This window comes from Lathamus discolor, chromosome 1, assembly GCF_037157495.1.
Source record: "Lathamus discolor isolate bLatDis1 chromosome 1, bLatDis1.hap1, whole genome shotgun sequence".
In the NCBI taxonomy this organism is placed as follows: Eukaryota; Metazoa; Chordata; class Aves; order Psittaciformes; family Psittacidae; genus Lathamus; species Lathamus discolor.
The window spans coordinates 15,190,982-15,214,678 of NC_088884.1; the positions used below are offsets into that span (position 1 = coordinate 15,190,982).

Here is a 23,697-nt window from a genome sequence, read left to right on the forward strand (position 1 = left end):
TAGCAAAGAACAAGAAACTCTTTACTTTCAGTTTCCTTTGCAAGTATCTAAGTACCCTTTATGGATTTCATAAATGGGACAATAAGAAGCATGAGCCCTAGCTGAAAATTTACTTTTTTAAGAGTCAAACTAGCTTTAACAAGTTTAGTAGATTTTAATACAGTCTGTAATCAAAGACTGTACGAGAAATTTGCCTAAGTCTTAGGCTTAGTTATGAAAGCCACAGAACGCTTGGATCTGTGAAAATTAGGATGTGGAAATTAGATTAAATAGCCTTCCAAGTCAGTTTAGGATCCATTCATTTGTATATCTGGGGGTACGGAGGAGGGAAATAAAAGATTCAAAGGATGGAAAAGGCAACGGGACTCTCTCAATTTTAGTCTTTGGCTTGACAAAGAATGTGCAGTCGCAATAGATGCATGTTAACTTTCTCTAGAAATGAAGATTTATTAAGACTGTATTTTACCATTGGTGTTGCCCTATGCAGTGAGTTACCATGCTCACTGGTAAGTTGCATCTTTACTATTTATCAGTAGGACCTAGGCTTTTGTTTAGAAGGAGGTTTCTCAAAGCAGATCCTCTCTGTAGTTAATACACATGCTTAAATTACTTCCAAAGCACTGAAAGGCCACTTCCCCTACTGCTAAGAATGGACTTCATAGTCATGCTAGTAAAACAATGCCTGAAAATATTATTAAGAGGAGAAAAAATCTTGTTTCAGGCAAATAGCATGACTACATTGTATATGCTGAGGAAAAGCATTAAGTATTCTTCCAGGGATGCCTTTCAAAATAGAGCAAACATTTTACTGTTAGCAGGTGGAGCAAAGCAGATACTAGAATGTATAGATTTTAGATATATAACATAGAAAATCTAATATATATATATTTTATATATAAAATGTGTTCTGCCATAGGACCTATGATTACCAACAAAGCAATATTTTGATTTTGAGGCTGCTAGCACAAGGAGAACTCAAAGCTTCCTTAACCGTGTAAATGTTACAGCAGTTAGAATCATAGAATCATAGAATAGTTAGGGTTGGAAAGGACCTCAAGATCATCTAGTTCCAACCCCCCTGCCATGGCTAGGGACACCTCACACTAAACCATCCCACACAAGGCTTCATCCAACCTGGTCTTGAACACCGCCCTGGGCAACCGATTCCAGTGTCTCACCACCCTAACAGGAAAGAATTTCCTCCTTATATCCAATCTAAACTTCCCCTGTTTAAGTTTTAACCCATTACCCCTTGTCCTGTCACTACAGTCCCTAATGAAGAGTCCCTCCCCAGCATCCCTATAGGCCCCCTTCAGATACTGGAAGGCTGTCTTGGAAGACAAAAAGATACTGAGAATCCTGAATTGCTGCTCCACACCCAAGAGCTGAGAGGAATCTGAATACACCTTTACTGAAGGAGTATGAGATTTTTCAGGGTGTAGGTACAGACCTTCTAGGCGCAATATTAATGGGTTTTGTGGGGGCAAATGCTTGAGTAAGAAAATAATTGCGTTCTTCATCACCTGTATCTCAAACCCTGGGGAAATCACAGCAAGACCTGACCCAGGCACTGTTAAAATTCCTTCTGACTGTACAATCAAGCTTTCATCTGTCAGTAAAGGGAAGAAAAAAATAATAATAATAATTTTAATTCAGAGGCACTGCTCTTTTAAAAAAAATCCATAGGTTTTGTGTCTTAAAGTGCTGTCGTTTACCCTCCCATCACGTTGTTTTTCCTGGTGCCAGTATCTCCAATATAAGGATATAATGCCACAGTTACATAGTTTTTATTTCATGAGAAATTATTTTCTAGGGGTTTTCCCAATCCACCCATGGAGATAATTTTTCAAATGGCCCAAGAACCTGTCTCCATCTTGGTAGGACATGTAAGCCATCGCTTATAAGAAAAATGTTTTACCATCTTGGCTAGCTGGAGGCTCAAGACCCGCATCCATTAAACAATGATGTTCCTATAAGCTCAGAGCTCTGCTACGTCTCTGCCAGGAAAAAAAGAATGACCATCATCTATTTCAGGGAGAATCACCCACTTAGGCTGAAATGCAGATTACTGTCCTTATAGACCACTCTCTGAGCCTGGAGATTTGACTTAATCCTTTATAGGCTGAGCATGCAGGTGTTAGTTGATACTGCAGTGGAGAGAACAATTATTTTATAGTACTGTAGCAGAGAATTTAAGACAGCGCATATACTTCTGTTTTGTTTGAATTGCTCTGGAAGACCTAAGTGTGGTAAAATTGTCATTCATTAATGCATGTTTTCAAATTCTCAAGTACTGTGTGTATATATATTTAATCATTCATGTATCTACATAGATATTAGTTATTTTTAAAATATACACATATGTGTGTGCATATGAAAGAATTTATTTACTAAATTCAATTTCTCAGGCTTTCAAACCCATTGCTCACCCTGGCAAACTTTCATTTAGTCTCTCTGTTGACTTAGAAATATCAAACTTCCTATTCAGCTGATTTAAATTGGTTTTAAAGCTATGTAGCACATTCAGAGTTTGGGTTTTTTCACTCTGAATTATAAATACACAGCTACTGATGGGTTGGATGCCAGTATAAGTGCATGCTGAGTTAAGAGTTTACATGTTGACCAGTCAGTGTCCCTCCTGTGCGCTGGTAGGACAATTTTGGGTGATCAGACATTTCTCTCACTTTGCATGTGGGGCAAACAGTAAATTTTTATATTATCTGTTTTTCCATTTTATGTTATTTTTGTCATCCCTGTGTTTGTTTGTCTCTCCTGTGATCTAAGATTATTATCTTGTACTGGTTTTATTTTAATGTGTGGACCTCAACCTTTTTATGTCAGTTTGCAGTGTTTATACTGTGAAAAAGTCTTCAGAGACAAAAACACACTTAAAGATCACATGAGAAAGAAGCAGCATCGCAGAATCAATGCCAAAAACAAAGAATATGACAAATTTTACATCATTAATTACTTGGTAAGTGGTTCTATGAATGATTAGTAAATTGACTACAGAGATACAGACAATATCTTATTAGAAGTAAGTAATTCCAAACCTGCAATTAGTACAAAGGTCAAAAATCAAGTGAAGGACTCTTAAGAAATATGTTTTTTTATGGTATGATATTCTGGATAATTGTTAATCTGAGGAATAGTAAACATTTGTTGTTGAGAATTGATTTTGAGAGATACAAGAATGTAGCTTGAAGAGACGCTAATCATCATGTCATTAGTGCTCAGCTTCTGCTTTAAAAACCAGAAGGGAAAATGAGATAATGCAGTAAATGGAGGTCTGACTTGAATGCTGTTGGCTTTGAGCTTGTTTTCTACAAAGCTTAAGCTGAAAGTGCTCTTCAGAGTATAAATTAAATGGAAAGAGGAGGAAAATGAAAGATACATAGATGAAAGGAAAAGTAAGTGCTCATTTTAGCCTCCAGGCAGGTGTGTGTTGTAAGGTATTAATATTTTTCTATCTCAGACCTTTGAGGGTGTGTATGTGTGTGCATAAAAGATTTTCACTTGCTGTCTTTGACTTATGAATATAGGAACTGCTTCAAAAGCTGCTACATTTTGTCCCAGAAGTAACTATATTTCACCTGAAATAGTCTTTGTGCCTTCTATGTGTGTTAATATCCAAGTTATAAGTAGGCATCCTTGACTGTTCTACCTACTCTTTTCCTTTAATTTCTCTACCTGCGCTTTACTCAATGCTAACAACAAAAAGTTGTATGTTTAATGCTCTACCAAGTCCTTTTTACCCAAGATGGAGAGAATTTTCTCTGTGATCCTGTATACTTTCCTTCAAAATATCAATGATCTGAGGCCTATATTTTCTTTTCTAGATATTTAAATATTGCTGCTTTAAAAACTGACCTATACTTGCTGCATGGTGTGGAAAAAGTTGTGAAGTTCTGCAGGGTACATGTTCTCGGTTCCCTGACAGAACTGGGCATTCACTTCTCCCTTGCTAGTTAACAGACTTGAGTTTAATGTTGTTATTGTTTTAAGTAATTGTAATAGTTTTATTTTTCTCTGCTAGTCCTGCAGGTAATCCTGCAGTCTTCAGAACTTGACATCCTTTTTAAATTACCTTCTGTCTCTGACTTGCATTCATTGTTTGGATTTTAATCTGTCCCAGCTGTGATGAGGAAATTGACCTAGATGACTGCCCAGAAGCACAGACAACCATTATGCTACAGGGAGGTCATAACATCAGTGCAGACACAGTGCCTGTGTCATGTTAATAAGCAGAATATGCCAAACTAAATATAACAGCAAGACTAATATTCATATACTTTGCCTCTTTTCCCACTCTTTCCAGTTGCTCCAAAGCTGGTGGCCTTGTCCGTATCTGTTGAGAATGATATACAGTCTATATGCTTCCTGAACCACATCCAAGCATTGTCTGGGTAGTGCTGCTGGCATGGCTACGGAACATGCAAACTGTTAAAACAGTATGGGCAATCACAGGACAGTACTCAAGTCACTTGTTCCTCTTTAATTATTGCTGGTATTCCAGACAGGACTTCAGAGTAACTTCTTATGCCAGCTGGAAGGAATTCACATATTAATAACTTAGTGGCATCACTTAGAGATGTATTTTGCAGGTCCATGCTATTGCAGACAAAGGATGGTAAATATAATTCAACTAAAATATGTCAAACAACCAAGATGTTCAGAATTGGCTGGGGGCCTTCATGTGCAAGGTTTGTACAGTGTGCTGCCAGTGCCTCTTCTGGGACATACTTTGAATGATCGCAATTCTTTTTCTGGCTCTATATGCTCCGCTACAGACTTGTTTTGTTTCCACACATTTTCAGTTGTCTCTCACTACATTCTGCTCAGTGAACTGTTTATACGGTCTTTCTGATCTTTCAAACTGTATCCATTTCCGAATGCTGACATTTCTTCTTTAAAAAAAAGGATCCTTTATTGTTAAAGGATTAAAAACAGACTAAAAACTTTATCTTAAACACTTATAAAATAGTTTGCTATTAAATGTGTATTTGCACACTTTTTGTATGAGATTAAATTTTTCACTAACATGAAACTTTTAGGATAGTCCCTATGTAGTAGAAAGTGTTGCTTTCCAAATAGCCTTTGGTAAACCCTTTATTTTTGCACAAAGGAGAAAAAGATTAAAAGGAAGAACTTTAATTTGTTCACTGGGGGTTCAGTAGATTGGCCTTTATGTGTAAGGAGAAAGAACATTATTCTCTACTGCACATATGTAGTCTACAGTAGGGTATGTTGATGTAATAGGATGGGGCTTTTCCAAACTGCGTCTATATTCAGGGTGCAGTGATTTTAATTTCTCTCCCCGAGCAACTTAGAGCTTACTAAAGGATCAATTTTTCTAATGCGTACTGTCAAGCTTTACTGACTTCTCAATGAGTCTTTAAGATCTGTGCTTCATGTTGCTCTAAATGTCCAGGGTCAATTTCACAGCCATGGATTACATATCTTATCAGACATAATAGATGGACTGTTTCAAATTTTACTGCTGGATTCACCTTGACCTAAAGATGTAGGCATACGATTTATCTACTTTTGTATATTTTCACAAAAAAACCCTGAAGTTTGAGAATGTAACAAAGATCTTACTATATGCCAGTTTGATCAAGTTTGTTTTCATAAAGAGGCTATAACACTAAGTAGGCCTCTAATTATAAACATCAGTATTGTCACAGTCTTACCCACTTTATTTTTAGGATGTGCACCATAAAGCTTTTCTGTCAGCAACTGGATTTTAAGCTATTAAGCTATTTAAATGGACAGTTCTTTATTAGAGCTATCTTACAGACATAATTGTCCTTTTCTTATGATTTTCCATTACATATTGTCTTTACCAAACACTGCATAAAATAGTCTTATTAAGCTGGAACTGGCAGTTTCCTTTAATTTGTGGCTTTTGTACTGAGACATTTTAGGGGCTTTTTGTTCAGATGTCCTGAGAATGTCTGCTGAATTGCCTCATGATCTTCTGGCCAGTTCTTACTTGTGTTTTTAAACTGATGGCAAAGCTCCCATTGATTTCATTCAGAACAGTAGGTTTGCCTGCCTTCTTCCTTGCCCTCCATTATGCTTTTGCCTTCGCATGTTGTTTTAAAGCAGTTGTGAGAATCTGTTTTCAGATAAGTTACATATTATGTCTATTTGTTGGTGATTCCTTCCTCTAAATTTCCAGTTTGGCATAGCAATGAGTATACAGTGCAAACTCCTTTGTAGACATTCTGGTATTGAGGCTTTCTATGACTTCTGCCATGATGTACAAGCTGCTTTGATTTGTCTACCCCCATTTAATTGACATATTCACATGTTAGTGTTAAGGTAAATTACACCTATCTTCAGTAGGAGTGGCAGCTTTTTTGTCGTGCATGAGATTTCTTTCATAAGCAAGTATCAAAAGTTTATTATTGGGTAACTACATTGAATTAGACTGGGAGGTTTGCAATTATGCAAATGAGTTGAAAGGCAGTGCAGACTTCCCAGTGGATTTGGAGGTCTTTTGTCAGTATTGTGTAAGTATGGAAGATGATGCCAATCCTATTCAGAAAGGCTTGAAGTATAAATTGAAAAAGACCAACTGATAGTAGAGGGTGAAGAACTGAGCAACGATGCATCCAAGATATACACGTAGGTTACCTTATTTTTCTTTTCTCAAAAAACTCCTCCAACCTAATTTTCTTGTTTCTGTGCCTGTGTTAGGCTGTGGCCCCAGGAGTTGCCCAAAGGGCCAAGTAAAAACAGAGAGGGAAGAACTCTGTACTCTGTGGTGCCTGCTGGAGGCCATGAAAGAACAGAAGGCAGTATTAAAACTCTCTTATTCCTAGCCCCAGGAACTGAGATGGACCAAGACTGAGAGGGCCTTCCCTTCTGTGTTCACCTGATTGTTACCAGCAGCAATTTAAGGATAACGTATGCTCTGTAAGAGGCACGGATGTTTATTTCCAAATTGACAAATGGCATGTATCTGTAGTAATGTAACATCACGATAATGAATGTGCTTATGACTAAGCTAGACAGCTGAAAAATGGTACCTATTACCTACTAGAAAACTTGTTTCATAAAGCTTTCTGTTTTCCTCAAAGATAAAAAATGTTTTTTCTTATTGCCAAGCCCAAAATCATCATTATTACCTGAGGGGGCCAGCGGAAGAATGTTTTGTTATGGGGGTTACTATGTATATTTAGGCTATTCGAATTACACAGTGTATATTTTGTAAAACAGTAAAGGGAGACCCTTCATCAGTTGGTGATAGTTCAAAACTTAAACTCCCACAAGTGGTGGAATGCTTCATATTGAAATTCATCCCATGTTTATTAACTGATGTTATAACCTCTTCTATGTGCTTAAGCATCTTGAGTTCTGCAGCAATATAAAACAATCCAGATGATCGCAGTAAGGCAGGTGAGAAGAAGAGCAAGAGGAAATTTGCAGAAGAAAGCAGCATCTGTTTAGAGTTTCTGAGCTCCACGGGCCTGGAGCTCTGTTTTCAGGTAGTTCTATAGCTGTTCTTGTGGGAAAACTTCTTGAGATACCAGCTGCTGTTTCTAGTTTCTCCTGTCTCAGCACTTCTTCTCAAGTTGGGGTATCTTGCCTCAGTAAAGCACGCAGACTGTCTCCCTGTGGAACCTTTAGAATTGCACTCGAGAAGGTAAATTGTCAGGGAGGCAATTCATCTCTGTGCATTTTGACTTCATTTTGGAAGAGGAAATAATCAAACCATACACATTTGGGTTCACTTGGATACATAGCAAGGCCTGTGGCTTTTTTAATTATGTGTTTTCTACTGTTTGAACTATAAACTATGTCAAGTCTATTTTTTCTCTTGTTTTGTTAAGAATTTCTTGAGAATCTCTAGAGATGGTTGCTGGGAGCTCTTGCATCTCAGATGAAAGAGCAAGGGATGTTGAATACTTAACAAAAGCACCCTTGGTCCCAGATGCCCATCAAGCTGTAGAGCTGAAAAGGTGTATGTTACCGAAAAAAATCAAAACAACTGGAAGAGCTTTAAGAATGTTCTTAAATGCTCTTGCCCACCCAATTGCTTCAACTTCAGCCTCTTGGCACTTTCATCACAATGTCCCCAGTTACCCATGCACTGTGCAATTCGCCAGTGATACAAGACCTGGTTAGCTTTTTCCTTTTTCCTCTTTTTTTTTCCTACTCTGTATATAAATAGGTGAGGGAAACAAGAGACCTTCTCAGCCTTCTTCACAGAAACTTCATAAAGAAACTTTATAAAGAAAGGGGCCTATAGGGATGCTGGGGAGGGATTCTTCGTCAGGGACTGTAGTGACAGGACAAGGGGTAACGGGTTCAAACTTAAACAGGGGAAGTTTAGATTGGATATAAGGAGGAAATTCTTTCCTGTTAGGGTGGTGAGGCACTGGAATGGGTTGCCCAGGGAGGTTGTGAGTGCTCCATCCCTGGCGGTGTTCAAGGCCGGGTTGGATGAAGCCTTGTGTGAGATGGTTTAGTGTGAGGTGTCCCTGCCCATGGCAGGGGGGTTGGAACTAGATGATCTTGAGGTCCTTTCCAACCCTAACTATTCTATGATTCTATGATTCTATGAAACTGCAACAACAATAAAGCTTTTGTGTGGTTTTTCCCTTTCACCTCTAATTGAAAGGTGAAGTTTAACATCGGCTGCTGTTTTGAACATACTCTTTTATGCATATATACTTCAAGCTGGTATAAGGAAAAAATGTGAGCATTCATCTTCATTTTGCATGGTTGTAAGAGACTATCCACTCATTAAGGTGTTAAAATTAGCAGCCATAAGAAACTAGAGTGCGGCCCTGAGAACTTGGTGAGAGGTGTTAATGGCTTCATGTTATCTCACAGTGATGGTGACATTAATGAGTCTCCCCTGTAACTCATCAGGTTTGCACACAACCATGTAGCATCACTGAATTAATTACTGAGTTTTCATTCTGTAATATAAGATGACATGTTTAGAGCTGTCTAGAGACATTTGTTTATCGCTTACCTGATAGACAATAACAGCATTGCAAATTCTCATTAATTGTTAAATGATGGATATCTTTTCCTTCTTTCGCCAACCAACCATGAAGGCAATAATAACACTTGTTACTAAGGATGTTATTAAATATATTTATTAGAGAGAATATTTGAATGAAATAAATTAAAGAATGGGCTTATTAGCTGCCTTTTTTTTAATGAGTATGAGATTGTCAACTGTGATCTTTGTGAATCCTTCACAGCAGTCAAAAGTATGATTTCAAGAATACTATTTTGATTACAGGTTAGTTTGCTCAGGTTTACTTTAAAGGCAGGAAGAATCAGAGCAAAAGGAAAACAGTAGCTAAAGATCACTGCTGGTATTTCAGTAGGGCACTTCAGCATTTTATTGCCTGTTATTTATATTGCAGCCATGCTGAGAGTGTTTGCCATTGTGCTGGATGCTGCACAAATGTATCAGGATGTACTTTGTGCTGAAGGCCTTTTAGGTATAAATAAACAACACAAAAAGTAAAACAAAAAACAGAACACCATGAATAGGTGTGCTTACATTCACGTCTGAGAAGAGGGTGGAAGAGAAACTGGAGCCTAGCTCAGAGATCTGTGCACTGAATCTATGCCCTATGGTGCCTTTCTGGGGTACTCTGTAGCTAAGTTTACACCGTGTGTTTTCACTAACATAACCTTGTACAAGGTACGAGCGCTGACTGGTGTAGCTATGCCAACTGAAGTCTCAGGTGTTACAGCTGCATTATTTAAGCAGCATATGCTGCATGAAGTGCAGGGTAGGCAGACTGGATAGAAGAAGTGCGATGGCAAACTCGAGACAGTGATAATGTACCCACCTTGTGAACATCTTAGTAGTGTTGCAACGCTTTAGTTTTACAGAGCGTAGATGGTTTTCTTGAGAACTCTGTGCCAAATCATCATCTTCTGAGATACAGGGTGGGAAATGCTTCATTAAAAGACAAAGTAAATTGTTACTTTAAAAATCATTACTAAAGCTATGTTGTATGACTACCTGTAACTCACAGAAGTACCAAAGTGATACAAAATATTGACTGTGATTTCCAAGATGTTAATTCCATTGATATATAAAAGATGATGTGAAACGGGAAATGTTTTTTCTCTTTCTTTTCTGTTTTCTCCCCAGGAATTTGGAAAGTCCTGGGAGGAAGTGCAGTCAGAGGATGACCGAGAGCTACTAGACAACCTAGAAGAGTAAGAGTTACTTATATGCCAATTATAAAGACTTGCAAGGCCATTATTGTTGCAAGTAGTTACAGAGAAAATGCTGTGCACAGTTAGTACACAGTTAAAATTCATTTAAACCAATCAAATCAACTCCAAAATGTTCTCATTAAAGACAGTTCTCCAGAGTGAGGGCTGTAAATGTTGTACTTCAACTGGAAGCCTATTTTTCATTTGCACAGAGCTCAGACAAGAGCTGTTTGTGTTTGCAATGATGTAGGTAAAATGAGTTATTTTTTACTTTCATACCAAAAAAACCAGCTGAACGAGTTTTGCTCAAATTTAAAAATCAAGAGTAAACATCACAAATGTCACCATGAGAAAGAAATTACATTAAAAAGTCTGATAAAAAGGTAACAACTAGAAATTAAAGCAGGATTTCAAGGGAAACTTCCCAGCAAAACCAACTGCGGGTGACATCCACCTCTCCTCTGCATTCCTCTGTGGTCCAGGCCCTCAGATCACTGCAAAGGTGGCTTCCTTGGCCATAGAGAATTGAATAGGCAGGAAGTAATTTGTGGGTATTGGGGTCCCTGACCTTCCTGGTTCTGCCTGTTACTTGAGCTTAATTTTACTTGATTATACTTGTTTGAAATAATATTTCTATCCCTCAGTAGCACGGGGGGTTTAAACGAATATGTTGGCAAAATATTCTCTGTGTGCATGTCTAAATGTAGCATAAATGAGTGCCTCAGGAATAATAATATTTGATAAGTAAATAACACTTCAGATGAAGTCTGTCTGATGATTATGTCTTTGGCTGGTGTATTGAAAGATTAAAAAGGTATAAAAGAATTTAAAAGACCTTATAAACACAGAATGCAATATTTGATGACTTGTGAAACTGGAGAGAAACTGAAGTTAAGATCCTGTTTGTTAGTGCAGGCAAATTCAAGCAGGACTTACTGCCTGTCTGCAGAGGAATTAGCCAACAGTAACTGCTCAGTTACTCTTGAATTTGTAATTTTTTTTAGACTATAAATCAGATTCTAATCGTGTATTCAGGTATAAATCCACAGTGTCTCTTCCACCTCTTTAAAGTATTCAGTTTCTCTGGATTTATTTCTAGTGCTGTGAGAGCAGAATCTGAAGTGCCCTTTAACAAAATGTCTCTTCTCTTTTCCACAATTAAATGAATCTTTTTGGCTCTGAATCATAAGAGACTGGTCTGACTGGGAAGAGCATCCTGTGTGTGCCGTTTGCCTGTTCTGTGAACAACAAGAGGACACCACGGAAAAACTGTATCTTCACATGCAGGTAAGACTTGCTTTAAGTAACAGTTCTTTCATCACTTTGGAAATAAAGAGTAGGATTGTAGCATCTTTGTTAAGATCAAATCAGCTGCAGCATTGGAATGCCCTCTTTAGTGCAGAGCTAAAGTACTGCATGCATCTCCAGCATCAGTTCTGTAGAATAGGCAGAGGAGTCAAGTTTTACATTGAGACTATGACTAGCCATTACTTGTGAGTGTACAGACTGGTACAGACAATAAAGAGATAGCATCTTAAATATTGTAGTGGTTTGACGATTTAATGCACTTAACAGTTAGCATCTGTGTTTCAGTTTTAATAAACTATTTAATGAGAGTGTTGCAGTCTAACAGAATATAAAAGTTCCTAATGAAGCAAAACTGGGAGGGAGGGTGTTTGTTTCATGTAGTAGGGTTTGCACATCTATATGCATATGTTTGTGTCAGTCTATGAAATGTTGTGCTGTTTTTAACTTGAAATAGTAGAAGTAGTGGAAATAAGATATTTCTTTATTTCCTTTTTTTTGCTTCAGAAATCACATGGATTTGACTTTCCTAAAATAAAGTCAGAGCACGGTGAGTAAGAGGTGCTGTAGTTGTCAGCATTTGCCACTAGTGTGGAGAAAACCACATCATAAGAGTAGTGGAAAACAACTGTATCGATTTGATTTTTGTTCGGACATTTAACTTTTCCATTATGGAAACTGTTTCTCCCAGCTTACAAAAGGAAGCCAAGAACACTTTATTTTTCTGGAACTGTTGTTAGTACCAAGGATGTCTGCTATTTTCTTTAGAACCATTGCATTCTTTTGCAGAGTATCTTCTACAAATGCCCACTCTGTGAGTTCCAGATCTGGCTGCTGGAGTACTGGAATTATTATTATTACTGTTATTACAATCATTATCATTACTATTGATGTTATTATTATTATTATTGCTATTGTTGTTATGCCTGTTGGTACTTGATTGCAAGTGGGAAGGCTGTGCTCTAGGCTTTGTTCAGCCAGTGTTTGCTTTCTGGTGGTGACTAAGCAGAGAGACTTACTTGGACCAAGAGGAAGCAAAGTATTTACAATTTTTACATTAAAAGAAGGACTATTTCCTCTACAGCTGGGAAAAAGCAGTTGTTCAGTTGATTTGCTAAGTTACAGCATTCTGCCAGTGCTGTAAGAGTGATAAACTCTTATCAATCTCTGTGCTGAATTCAGGAAAGCATTTGTAAATTAAATCTTATGTTTCCCAAGTGCTTCTTTGCTATCTTTCCCAGGTCTGAACTTTTATCAGCAAGTAAAGCTACTGAACTTCATCAGGAGAGAAATCCATCATTGTCGTTGCTACAACTGCCAGGAGAAATTCCAGTCTAAAGGAGGATTGATAAGTCATATGGAGGAGACCAAACACATTACATTCCTGCCAGCCAGGTCTACATGGGATCAACCACAGTAAGGGCAAGCATGTTTCTTCCAGCATTTATGCTGTTACTTAATAATACCTGTAAAACAATAAGTTGAAAGTTCTGGGTTTTGCCAGTGCAGTAGTGCCCTGAGCTCTACCGGCCTAGATAAGATAATAAGTGATCTCAGAACTACTCAGAAATCTCTGTACAGTCTGAAGCTAAAATGAACATGAGATACCACTCTTGTAGTTGCACCCAGGATGCACTGTCACCATAAGCTGTGTCTGCACTGTCAGGTCAGTGTGCTAGAGAAGGCAGAATTGTGTTTTGCCTGTATTTGCAGTTGTGCAGTACATGGTAAAAAACATACATGGTACACAGAGATCATGTTCTCTCCTGGCGGAACAAAGGCTGAGCCTGTGCACCATAGTGACATCTCAACTGTCCCTCTTGTAGGCACCTTTTAGGTCTTCCAGCCATTGGCTCTCTAAACACATGCAGCTCATGCCTGGGATGGGAATCTGACCCATATCCCATTGCTAGTAAAGATACGCTGTAGGCATATGGTTCTAGAACCAAATCAAACCACTTCTTTTGCATGTCTAATGTAGGTATATGCATTATGTCTACCTCATTTAGGCATCAAAACAAGTTTGCCCTTAGTTTCCTCCATAGCAAATAGAGTGTAACAACACTGGTTCAGATTGTAAGTAGGCTGAATAGGTCTGGGGGATGATACCATAGGTGGTAGAACACAGGGAGTGTTCTAACTCAAACAGCTCTCTACAGCATTTGTTGCGGGACAAATATGGATCTGCAGCCTCAGTTGGGACAATGTGCAGGTGAAGAAATAGGGGGAAAGACTTGTTTGTTGCCAGCTCTTCTGTACAGCTCTTCTAAGGTGTACATGCCAGTTGGATTTTTTGGATGTGCTGTTTACTGTCATTCCAGACAGACTTTCTCATTTTTCCTTTCTTAAAATGGAATCTCGTAAGATATGCTCAGCCTCTTTGAAACAAAATATGTGGCTGTCTAGTAATTATGCCTTGTTTCTTTCAGGTATTATTTTCCTACCTATGAAAATGATACACTCCTGTGTACGCTCTCTGACAGTGAAGATCTGGTAACTGAGGGTCAAAGTGAAGATATCCCTGTTGTCAGCGAAGATATATCCAATCTAAAAGCTCTCAAACAGAGCAGTGTTTTAAACCAGCTCCTGTATAAAGAGAACAAGAGTCAGGAGAAATTCTGACCTAGAATTACAGCTGCTGACTTTTGAGTGTTTCTTCTGCAAGATAAAAAACCCCACATTCTTTCACTAATATTGAAATAGTTTAACTCATAGATGTTATCACTGGGCAAATATTATACGAAAGTGAATGCTAAATAAAATTTAAGTGTAAGTGGTTTTGGTTTATATTCCTTAAAAATATAGCTTTATCTTAAAGTAAAATGCTGGATTTTCTGCCTAGCTCTCCAAATACTTTTAGTATTACTTTTAAACAGGATTTTCTTTTTTTTTTTTTCTTTTTTAATCCTGAATAAATCAGAATTAGAGTCTTGAGCTGTTACATAAAGCAAATTTTGCTATTTTAATCTTAGACCTTCTTCAAAGTGAAAACTGATCTGTAGATGTATATTATTCATCAGCAATATATAATATATATGGTGCCTCTTCTGAAAATTGGCTCAGAAACATCAGTAGAGCTCTGCTCGGCCCATGGGGATCTGAATGCGTGGAAAGCTGCCAGTCCAAAGCCTAAAAAAGCATAAGAACAATTTCAATGTTGGTTTCATCAAAGATCCAAAGAATTTAAACTAGACTGCTTGTATGGGCATGAACTGAGATGCAAAATAATGACTTAGAAGATTGCAGATATATACATCCAAGTTAAATTCTCAAAATCTAGGTTCAACTGTCCAGTAAAGTTATTTCCTTTAATGTTGATCTTTACGATTTCCAAGGTAACAGGGGATCTTCAGCATGTCCAGAAAGCACTTCAGTCTTCATAGGGCAAAGCAGCTCAGATCTTAAGTCTCGCTAGGATGATCCAAATCAGGTATTCCTTCCTCATTCTTCTCTGATGTCTGAAGAAGTAGTTCCAGAGTTCAAGTTTGGCTTTCCATAATACATGTAAGCAATTTCAAAACTGGCAAGCAAGTTTTTCTTCTTTAGGTTGGTGTTAGAGCACTTGCTCAAAGTATGGGAGTCTCGGCTCTGTGTCCTTCCCTGCCTGAGAAGATTCAAAGCCATAGCTTTGCCTTTGCACACCCCTCTTTACCTGAAATAGACTGCTGTCAATAAGAGTTGTTGTTTGTCATTATACGGTGATTGAGAATTATATAGCAGTCTCTGGGAGCAAGGGCTAAAGTTCAAATCTTTACTGGTGTTCTGCCAAGCCTCCATATCCAGCCTAATTCACCCTGCAATATATTTGTATCAGTTTCTTCAAACTTGCTTTGTCTTGGCATTACCCATCGCCCACTAGCAAACCTCCTTTCTTATTTTCTCCTGGGCCAAGGTGCTCTAGAGAGAAGTGAGAACAACAGGATGCTGGGAATGTGCTGAGGAAGACACATCAGCTACTTAACTGCACAGTGAAACAGAGACAGCAGCAATATCTGACTTGTCAGGAGGAGATGGGGTAGGAGTGGTTCAGCAGGTGCTGAGAATACAGACAAAAGAATGGGGCAGGTGTAATCATATGTCTGCATTTCCTTGGGTTAAACTGGTACAAAAATGGAGGAGGAACACCCCAATATTTTTGAACTAGGATGTCTGACCATCTGTGGTTGCATTTGTAAATTCCTCAATTTCAACAGCAGTTGCTGTTGAATTTTTCTTCACTCTGAAGCGATTTTCTTTTCAAGCACTTATTTTCTTCCTAAATTAGAAATTGATTCCAGTTTCTACGTTTCAGTCAGATTCTTAGCTGAGATGGGAGTAAAAGTTGATGGGGTTTACGTTAATAAGTGTGTTGAGCAATGGAAAAAATCCGCAAGGGAACTATGGCTACATCAGCAGCACATGAATGTGTTTTACTGCAAGCCCATCTTAGAAGGGCATATTAAGGGAAAGAGAAAATGTTATTGATATACAGTAAAGTGTTATGAAACATTTCCTAATCATGAGGAATGTGCTGCTGAGTCACTCAAATCCCTACAAAATGAAAACAAGAAAAATACCTGAAAGAACCCACCAACACGGAATGACTGCTGTGCCTGGTTCTAACAGAAGTTTGAAATAGCCATTTATCAGTGTAGCATTAAGAGATACCTTAAGACAAACTGTATAAATGACATGGATTGGTTGCCTTTATTGAGTAAAGAGAAAAAGCTACTTAGAAAAAGTTTCTCAGCAGTGTGTAACTGTTCTCTGAAAATACCAAAAACGTGGAGTCGGATTAGGGTGACCTTGTTACTTCAAGTATGAACAGCAGGCAGCAAAGGTTTGCAGAGGGAGCTGGGTACAATTTCTAGAGTAAAAATTGAGCATCTTTATTTAGCACAATGATGCTTTTATTAAGCATTTTGCTGAAGCATACTTATGTGCTTGTATGGTGTCCACAATTTTTCCTAGGCATTCTTGTCCTCTATCTAAAGCAAAAGCCAACATCAGTGCCTGTTTTGAAGCTACCTTTTGGTCACAAGTAGGGGGCACAGTTCTGACTGCATTCTGTATAGGCTCAGATATTACATAAGCAAATATGTTCTTCTGACAGAAGAGCATTTTTTGAAGCATTTCAACACAAATAGTTTCACTGTGAGTCACAGAATGGGCAGAGTTGGTGTTTGCAAATGCTCTTAAGAGAGCCAGATCAGGAGAATGAGTGATGCTAATTGGTATAAAAAAAAAGCTACACTAGTTTCAGTCTAATGCACATTTCTTGCCATAATATTTCCTCTTAGCCTAGATCTTGACTCCTTATGCACACTCACTTTTCTTTATCTAAAATGAGCATGTATAAGGTCATAAGTGTCCCCTTGTTTAGAAGGACCTGGGTAAAAGAAGGAAAGGCTTGTGTCCTGGTGACCGTAATTCCTCCTGCCCTTTTTAACAAATACCTTAATTATATCTTTGATATGCCTCCACACGCAATTTATTCTGACACTTCTGTGCAGACTTAATCTGATTTAATGACTTAATGGTCCTTGACTTGCATTTAAGACACTCTTTTCAGTTTCTGTATTAGATCTGTCTGGCATGCTATGGGAGAAGTGGCTGCTCTTGCTGGCTAAATGGTAACTGATGTGCAAAACACCCAAGTAAGTCTCTGAAAAGTCTCTCTGCTATTGTCATCTCTCAGTGCCATCACTGCATCTGAATTCCGGTTAGATCTCCACTAGTGAGTGAGGTGCTTGATACAGTATGTCTCTATTTCTCCCATTTTACAGAGTGGTTGACCTAAATCTGACATGAGAAACTGAACTGTGAACAGAAGTACAGCTCCTTTCTTCCATGATTACCAGAGCAAACACTGGACAATAGGCCTTGATGACATCTACCATCCATGGCCATTGAACAGCAGCAAATTTCACAGCTGCGTGACTTGGTGCTGTATTAAATGATCTTGTATTATTAGCATTTTACTTATACAGAGGCAAAAAAGAATCAAATATCCCTGGAGAAAAACTGTATTTCTCCAGCACTTTTTGTTAAGTCATGATGCTTTCAGGGCCTTAGTTACAGTAGAGCGACTGAAGTGTCCACGGTCAAATCATGCCCTTATCAAATTTGGTTAGATAACAACTGCCCAATGGCACAGGTAATTTGTAACCCTAGAATGAATTACTACTTCCGTGTAAGTCAGCTGCTGTAGAAACACTACAGGCAACAGTGGTTGTGTGAAGAACCTAGTTATGTAAAATTCATTCTGGGTATCCATGAGCCCTGAATGTGCTGTTCTCGCCAGTGTTTGGGGTTTTTTCCCATTGGAATTTTTCTCTTACAAATTAAGCCTTGCTTGATTTGACTTTTTCCACCAGTGAAATTTTTAGTTGGTTCTTGAATCTGATTTTACAGGTTTTTTCCAGACTCTTGCTCATGAAGATACAGATAAAATAACTATTTTAGAAATTACCACGTAACCCCTTAGTTGAACTCACATTTGGTATTTTACATCCCCGATAAATTCACTCTTTCCATAGGAATTTAGGATTTTTATAACTAAAAATACATCACTTGTCTTTGCATAAATTTAGATAGAAGTATTTTCCTTCCACAAATGTTCCTTGGAACACAGTTCTCTCCATCTGGTTTACCATCCTGAGACTGAGAAGCTGCCTGTGTGTAAGTTACATATGAACCTAATGTCTAAGCTTCCATTATAATCAATGAATGTAGTCTATGGATCCTAGAGTCATTCAGCTTACCCTGAAGTAGACACTTAAAACTTTATTCAGTTTCTTGCCCGTAGACAACTAGTGTTATCTGTGATGCTTGAAAAGACCATGGTCTCTAGCTACTTCTGAAGGATGCTGATCTGTCAGAGGTCTTTTGTCAGTTCTGTCAACTGCATATGAGCATTTCAGATAATGCTGAGCACCTCAGATGGCAATGAGGCATATTTAAGTCAAAGCAGCTAAATCTAGCACCACTGGCTGGTAGATTAATACTTCTTTTAGGCTGCATTAACTATAATGGAAACTTAGGTACCTATGTCATGTGTGTTCCCCTACATCTGGACTCCTAAATTTAGTTGTATTAATTTAGAACTGAATTCTACCCTACTATTATGGAATTCATTTAATCCGAAGGTAGATATCAACAAGTATGAAATTATTTGCTTTCTGGAAAGGAGAACTAGCTTCGTTAGCTATGTTGGAAATGTCTAAAACTAGTCATTTAGTCTCTGCAGCTCTGTTCTCTTAACAGCTTTGGGGAAGGACGATAATTGGTTACCTTTTTGCACATAGGGTCACAGGTTTATTTACAATCCTGGATCTAAGCATAGAAACCATTAAAACATAGCAAAAGTATCCACAAAACATTATTTATATATGTGCTTCCATGACTCAAGGAATCTCAGTTATGATCTGCTATTGAGTAGATACACATTAAACAGTAGTCAAGAATCTGGACAAGTTCTGCAGATAGGTTGTGTTGCTTTTGTTCTTCCTGCCTGTCAGCTGTTGTTGTGTACCTATTTTTGTCTTGGAAGTCCCTCCTGAAACTGAATATGTATGAAAAAGATGGTAATAGAAGTCCGTAGACCTCACTGAGAAATGTGCCTAAACCTTGGCTGTCCCACTCCTGCCTTTTAACCACATCTCAGGTTTTTCATGTGTATCTTTAATGCAAATATTTTTTTGCTTACAAGCACTTTGCATCAAGAACTATCATTTCAAAAGTTTTATTTCCAGCATTTAGCATGTATGGCTTAACCAGGTTGAGACCAGCAGGCACTACTATTACAATGCCAATGACATCAAAAAAATGAAGAGCTGTGGTGATTAATTTAACCTTGCTCTTGACATGAATTATTAGTCTTGTACAAACTCACCACAGAAGAAAACATTAGATATCACTTCAAATACCACATATCCCCTTGGCGTGCCTTTGCAAAGGAAAGAGTTTGTGGCTGTTCTTGAAACTAGGACTGAGAAGACCCCAACGATATGTGTCCCTTCCTCTGACAGCTCGTACCTTTCAGTACTGGCATAAACCAGTAAACCAGAACACCACAGGGACTTAGGTGTGAATTCAGACTAGAAGGGCTGCTGCTAGGTGTGAAGCCTAAGCCAGATACTAGCCATTGCTAATTATTATTTTCAAATCTACAGGCTAGTGGTTGGTATTTATATTGCATATCTGACTACATTGCAAAGAAAGTACAAGGAGTATGAGGAGCCTTGTTGCATCACAGGAAGGAAAACATACTGTTCTTTATCCGCAGTTAGTGTTCCAGCATGCCCACGTGCAGTCAGACTCTTACCACTTCTGCAGTGCTGCTTTTGTGGGTATCCCCACTGATATCATTACTCAGATAAATCTGATACTTTCCAGAAACCCCTGCTCTTCCTTTTAAGCACCAGGAAGAGTCCGTCTGGGAAGTGCCAGTGGCACCTCTCCAGTATTACTGCTAAGCACCTGAACATTGGTAAGATGCAAATGTGAACCTTCAGTATAAGCAAATGCGATTCTTCAGTATAAACAAATGCTTCAGAATTTCAGACTCTGAGGGGGGCACGCAACGAATTTTTTTACCACTTCACATCACACGTGAATGTAGTGAAATCCCTCAGAATAATTACAAGCAGACTGTTTGCATTACCTCCAGCCACAGCTTCACTCAGTGTTAGGAGACTGGAAATACCAGAACAATACAGAAATAAATAATGCAGGAATTGCTGATTGCTCATTAGGGAGTCTGCCTTTGTAAACTGCCTGCCACAGCTTTGCAGAGCTGAGCACTGCTTTAACCTTCAGGTGGTCTTATCTTTAAACTTCCAATTGTACTGTGGTCGATTTTTTACTTTCTGATGCATATCTGTCTTCACACCATTTACAGAAATGCTGCTGTGAATCTTCACAAATATTTGACCTATTTTAATAAGCTGCCTGATATTCTTTGTTTGAATCTAGCTGAAATGAAGAGCAAATAAGCAAGGATGGAGCTTAGCATTTGGGAAGTACAATCACGAATGTGCAACAATGCTGGCTGACTGTATTTTTGCAGATAGTGACTTACCATGCATCCTTTGACAGATACTGTTACTTCCCAGTGCCTCAGTTTCCTAAACAGCAAGACTGTGATTATGTGATCATAACTACCAGGGGCAGGGGAAAAAAAAGGCGCATATAGGGTTCCAATGTATGCGTGCAGCTTATCTGCATTAGTCAGGTTCTCATATTTGAAATACTTAGTCTAAAAGGTGACTAGATCATGGTTAAAATAGTTCCTCGTTCAAGAAGAAGAAACTTAATTTTGGAGGCACATTCCCACAAGAAACCAAAAGTTTGAAAGAAAAGACGAAGAAAAGAAATTTCCTATAAGAAACGAAGAATATTTTGAAAATGACATCTTCTAAAAATAAGGGTTAAAATTTTCAGAAGAGATCTGATTTGCCATCACTTGAGGGTTTTTAAGTAGAGAATGAATATTATGTAAAAGATTCTCTGCTTTCTGTCACATTATACAACTTCCAAGTGTTCAGTTGCATACTAAGGAAGACCAGTTTTCTGTAAGACAAAAAATTGCTGCATAATGTTGAGTAGCCATGGTCCACACAGACTGGAGAAGATGTTCATGCTGGTCTCCTCTAGTTTTAACAGCTTTAAACCCATGAGTTTGCTGAGATTAAAAAAAATTAAATTACAAAAAAGGCAAAATATTATGTATCCTTTAATTCATTTAACTGTTCTTTGCTTTGTAAACGATCTCTATTTAAAATCCTAACTCTCTATGAACTTTTCAAGTGCAGGTTTAATATTTTCCTCAGAAAGTATATATATGTGAGGTGGATGAGATTTCTCAGTATGTTCTTCAAGCTTGTGCTGCTGCATGCACTTTGCCTTTACTTCAGCATAGGAAAGTTTCTGAGTAGTACAGGACTTTGTCTATTACAGCTGACACTTGGATGAGATTCTCTTCTCAAAAGTTACTGCAATACTACCTTTGTTCATGTTCTCATCTTAAGCAGAGGTCTGAGTTTTCTAACTTGCATCGAGCCACTCAGGCGAGCAGGCTACATTCAGGAAGCAGTCTGTCAAAGAGCTGATCTCTCAGTAATGCAGATACTGTTTCTGTAGGCATAAAGGATGAAAAAGAAAAATCTTAGTGTCTTATCTTTAATTTCTTTCTCTTTTTTTTTTTTTTTTTTTCCACAGAAAACAGTGGGGATCCATGAGAGAATCTTTCATTAAAGAACCCTGGACATTCTCTGTATGACTCCTGTCATATTTGGGATGGAAAAATAATCTTTCTGAGATTTTCACCCAGTTCCTGCTTACATCCGCAGCAGTCCCAGAGTGCTCTCAATGACCATTCACACTCTGAGTGTCACAGAGAGGGACGTGGGAGCAGCACCTCCAGCCTGCAGCAGGATGCTGGGATCTATGCTGCAATGTAATGGCATGGACTATTTTGCCATTGATGCTGGACTGTCCCCAGTGACTTTTTAAGATCAAGGAGATGGAGTTTCTGCTGCTTCCTGGCACACATTGCTGCCACTGGGAAAGTTGTGAAATTGCCCCTTATGACTGGTTTGAAATCAGTTAGGATTCCAGTCGTAGAATCATAGAATGGTTTGTGTTGGAAGGGACATTAAAGATCTGCTTCCAACCCCCCTGCTATGGGCAGGGACACCACCCTCCAATATAAAATGAATGTCAGCATCCTGCCAAGCAAGGATTTTCTGCTATTTAGTTTTGTTTCCATCTGAAAAAAAGAATTCCTTAACATATGAGGCATCCCTGCCTATGGCAGGGGGGTTGGAACTAGATGATCTTAAGGTCCTTTCCAACCCTAACTATTCTATGATTCTATGTACAACAGTGTTTCTCCACTAGATTCTTTCGGGCTTTGTGCTGATTAAAAATAGGACAGTTGTAGACTCTGCCCTCTCTTGTTCCTACTTCTTTATTCCTCATTTCCTCTGCCACCATCCCTCCTGTTACCCCTGGCCACCTTGCAGGCTCAGAGGAGTCATCCTCAGAGTAAGCTCAGACTCTGGTTTTCCCATAGGATGACAAAGTCCAATAAGACTGTAGCAGCAGCTGAAACCTGACCTGAAAAGAAATAAAGGGCTTTGGGGCTGAAAGAAAAGAATCTTTAAAAATTATGCCTCAAGTACTACCTTAAAAATAAGACTAAAATGGAAGAGAAAACTGGACAATAAGCTGTGGAGAAATCACAGGAGGGATGGGAGACTTTCCTGGAACATGAAGTAGGAACTTGCACTGACTTCCAGAGTGACAGCAATGGCTGGAAGAAAAAAAATTGAGAAAGATGACATTTTCTGTTAGAATAAAAATGTTAAGCTCAAAACATCGGGGCAACATGGGCCAGTGTCCTGGCTTCGGCTGGGATATAATTACTTTTCTTCCTAGTAGCTGGTGCAGAGCTGTGTTTTGGATTTGGTATGAGAAAAATGTTAATAACACACAGATGTTTTAGTTGTTGCTAACTAGTGCTTACCCTAATCAAAGATGCTCTGTCAGTGAGGAGGGGCACAAGAAGCTGGGAAGGGAACATAGCCGGGACAGATGACCTGAACTAACCAGAGGGGCATTCTATACCATAGGTGCATCCCTTGTCTTTCTTGGGGCTTATTCCTCTCTTTCTCCTTTATTAGCATTATTATTATTATTATTATATTTTACCTTATGTCAATTATTGAACTGTTCTTATCTCAACCCATGAGTTTTATCTTTTCCCAGTTCTCCTCCCCATCCCACTGAGGCAGGGGGAGTGAGTGAGCAGCTGCGTGGTACTTCTTAGTTTCTGGCTGGGGTTAAACCACAACAGACAAAAATAGAGCTGAGAAAACCAGAGCATCAAACTGTCATCTAAGTGGAAGTGGCAGTTGCAGATGAAGCCACATAACTGAATGAGGTATCAATATATCATCTGGAAGCTAGACTAAATATTACTCCAAGGAGCTAATGATTTATGAGAACTTAATACATGTTCAGGATGCGTCCTATGCAGACTAAGGGCTTTGCAGAGGCAGGGGAAGCCAGCAAAACCTGTGTAAATGCTCTTGGTGTGCTCTAGTCATGAAGTAAAAGGCAAGAACATGTTTTCTGTATGTACATGAGATGATTCACATGAAAATCAGTACTTATGGGATCTTGCAAGGCGGATTTGATAAA

At 38.5% G+C, this 23,697-nt stretch overlaps 1 protein-coding gene across 1 annotated transcript in view; it reads left to right on the forward strand.

Annotated features, from left to right (window-relative positions):
- ZNF277 (zinc finger protein 277) overlaps nucleotides 1-14,287 on the forward strand; it is a 51,762-nt gene extending 37,475 nt beyond the window's left edge. Inside the window, exons 7-12 of the mRNA XM_065695268.1 lie at nucleotides 2,842-2,974; nucleotides 10,139-10,206; nucleotides 11,397-11,493; nucleotides 12,019-12,061; nucleotides 12,753-12,927; nucleotides 13,941-14,287. Of these exons, the coding sequence (XP_065551340.1) occupies nucleotides 2,842-2,974; nucleotides 10,139-10,206; nucleotides 11,397-11,493; nucleotides 12,019-12,061; nucleotides 12,753-12,927; nucleotides 13,941-14,133 (709 nt within the window). The 3' untranslated portion in view covers nucleotides 14,134-14,287. The remainder of the gene's footprint in view (nucleotides 1-2,841; nucleotides 2,975-10,138; nucleotides 10,207-11,396; nucleotides 11,494-12,018; nucleotides 12,062-12,752; nucleotides 12,928-13,940) is intronic.
- The last annotated feature ends 9,410 nt before the right edge of the window (nucleotides 14,288-23,697 follow it).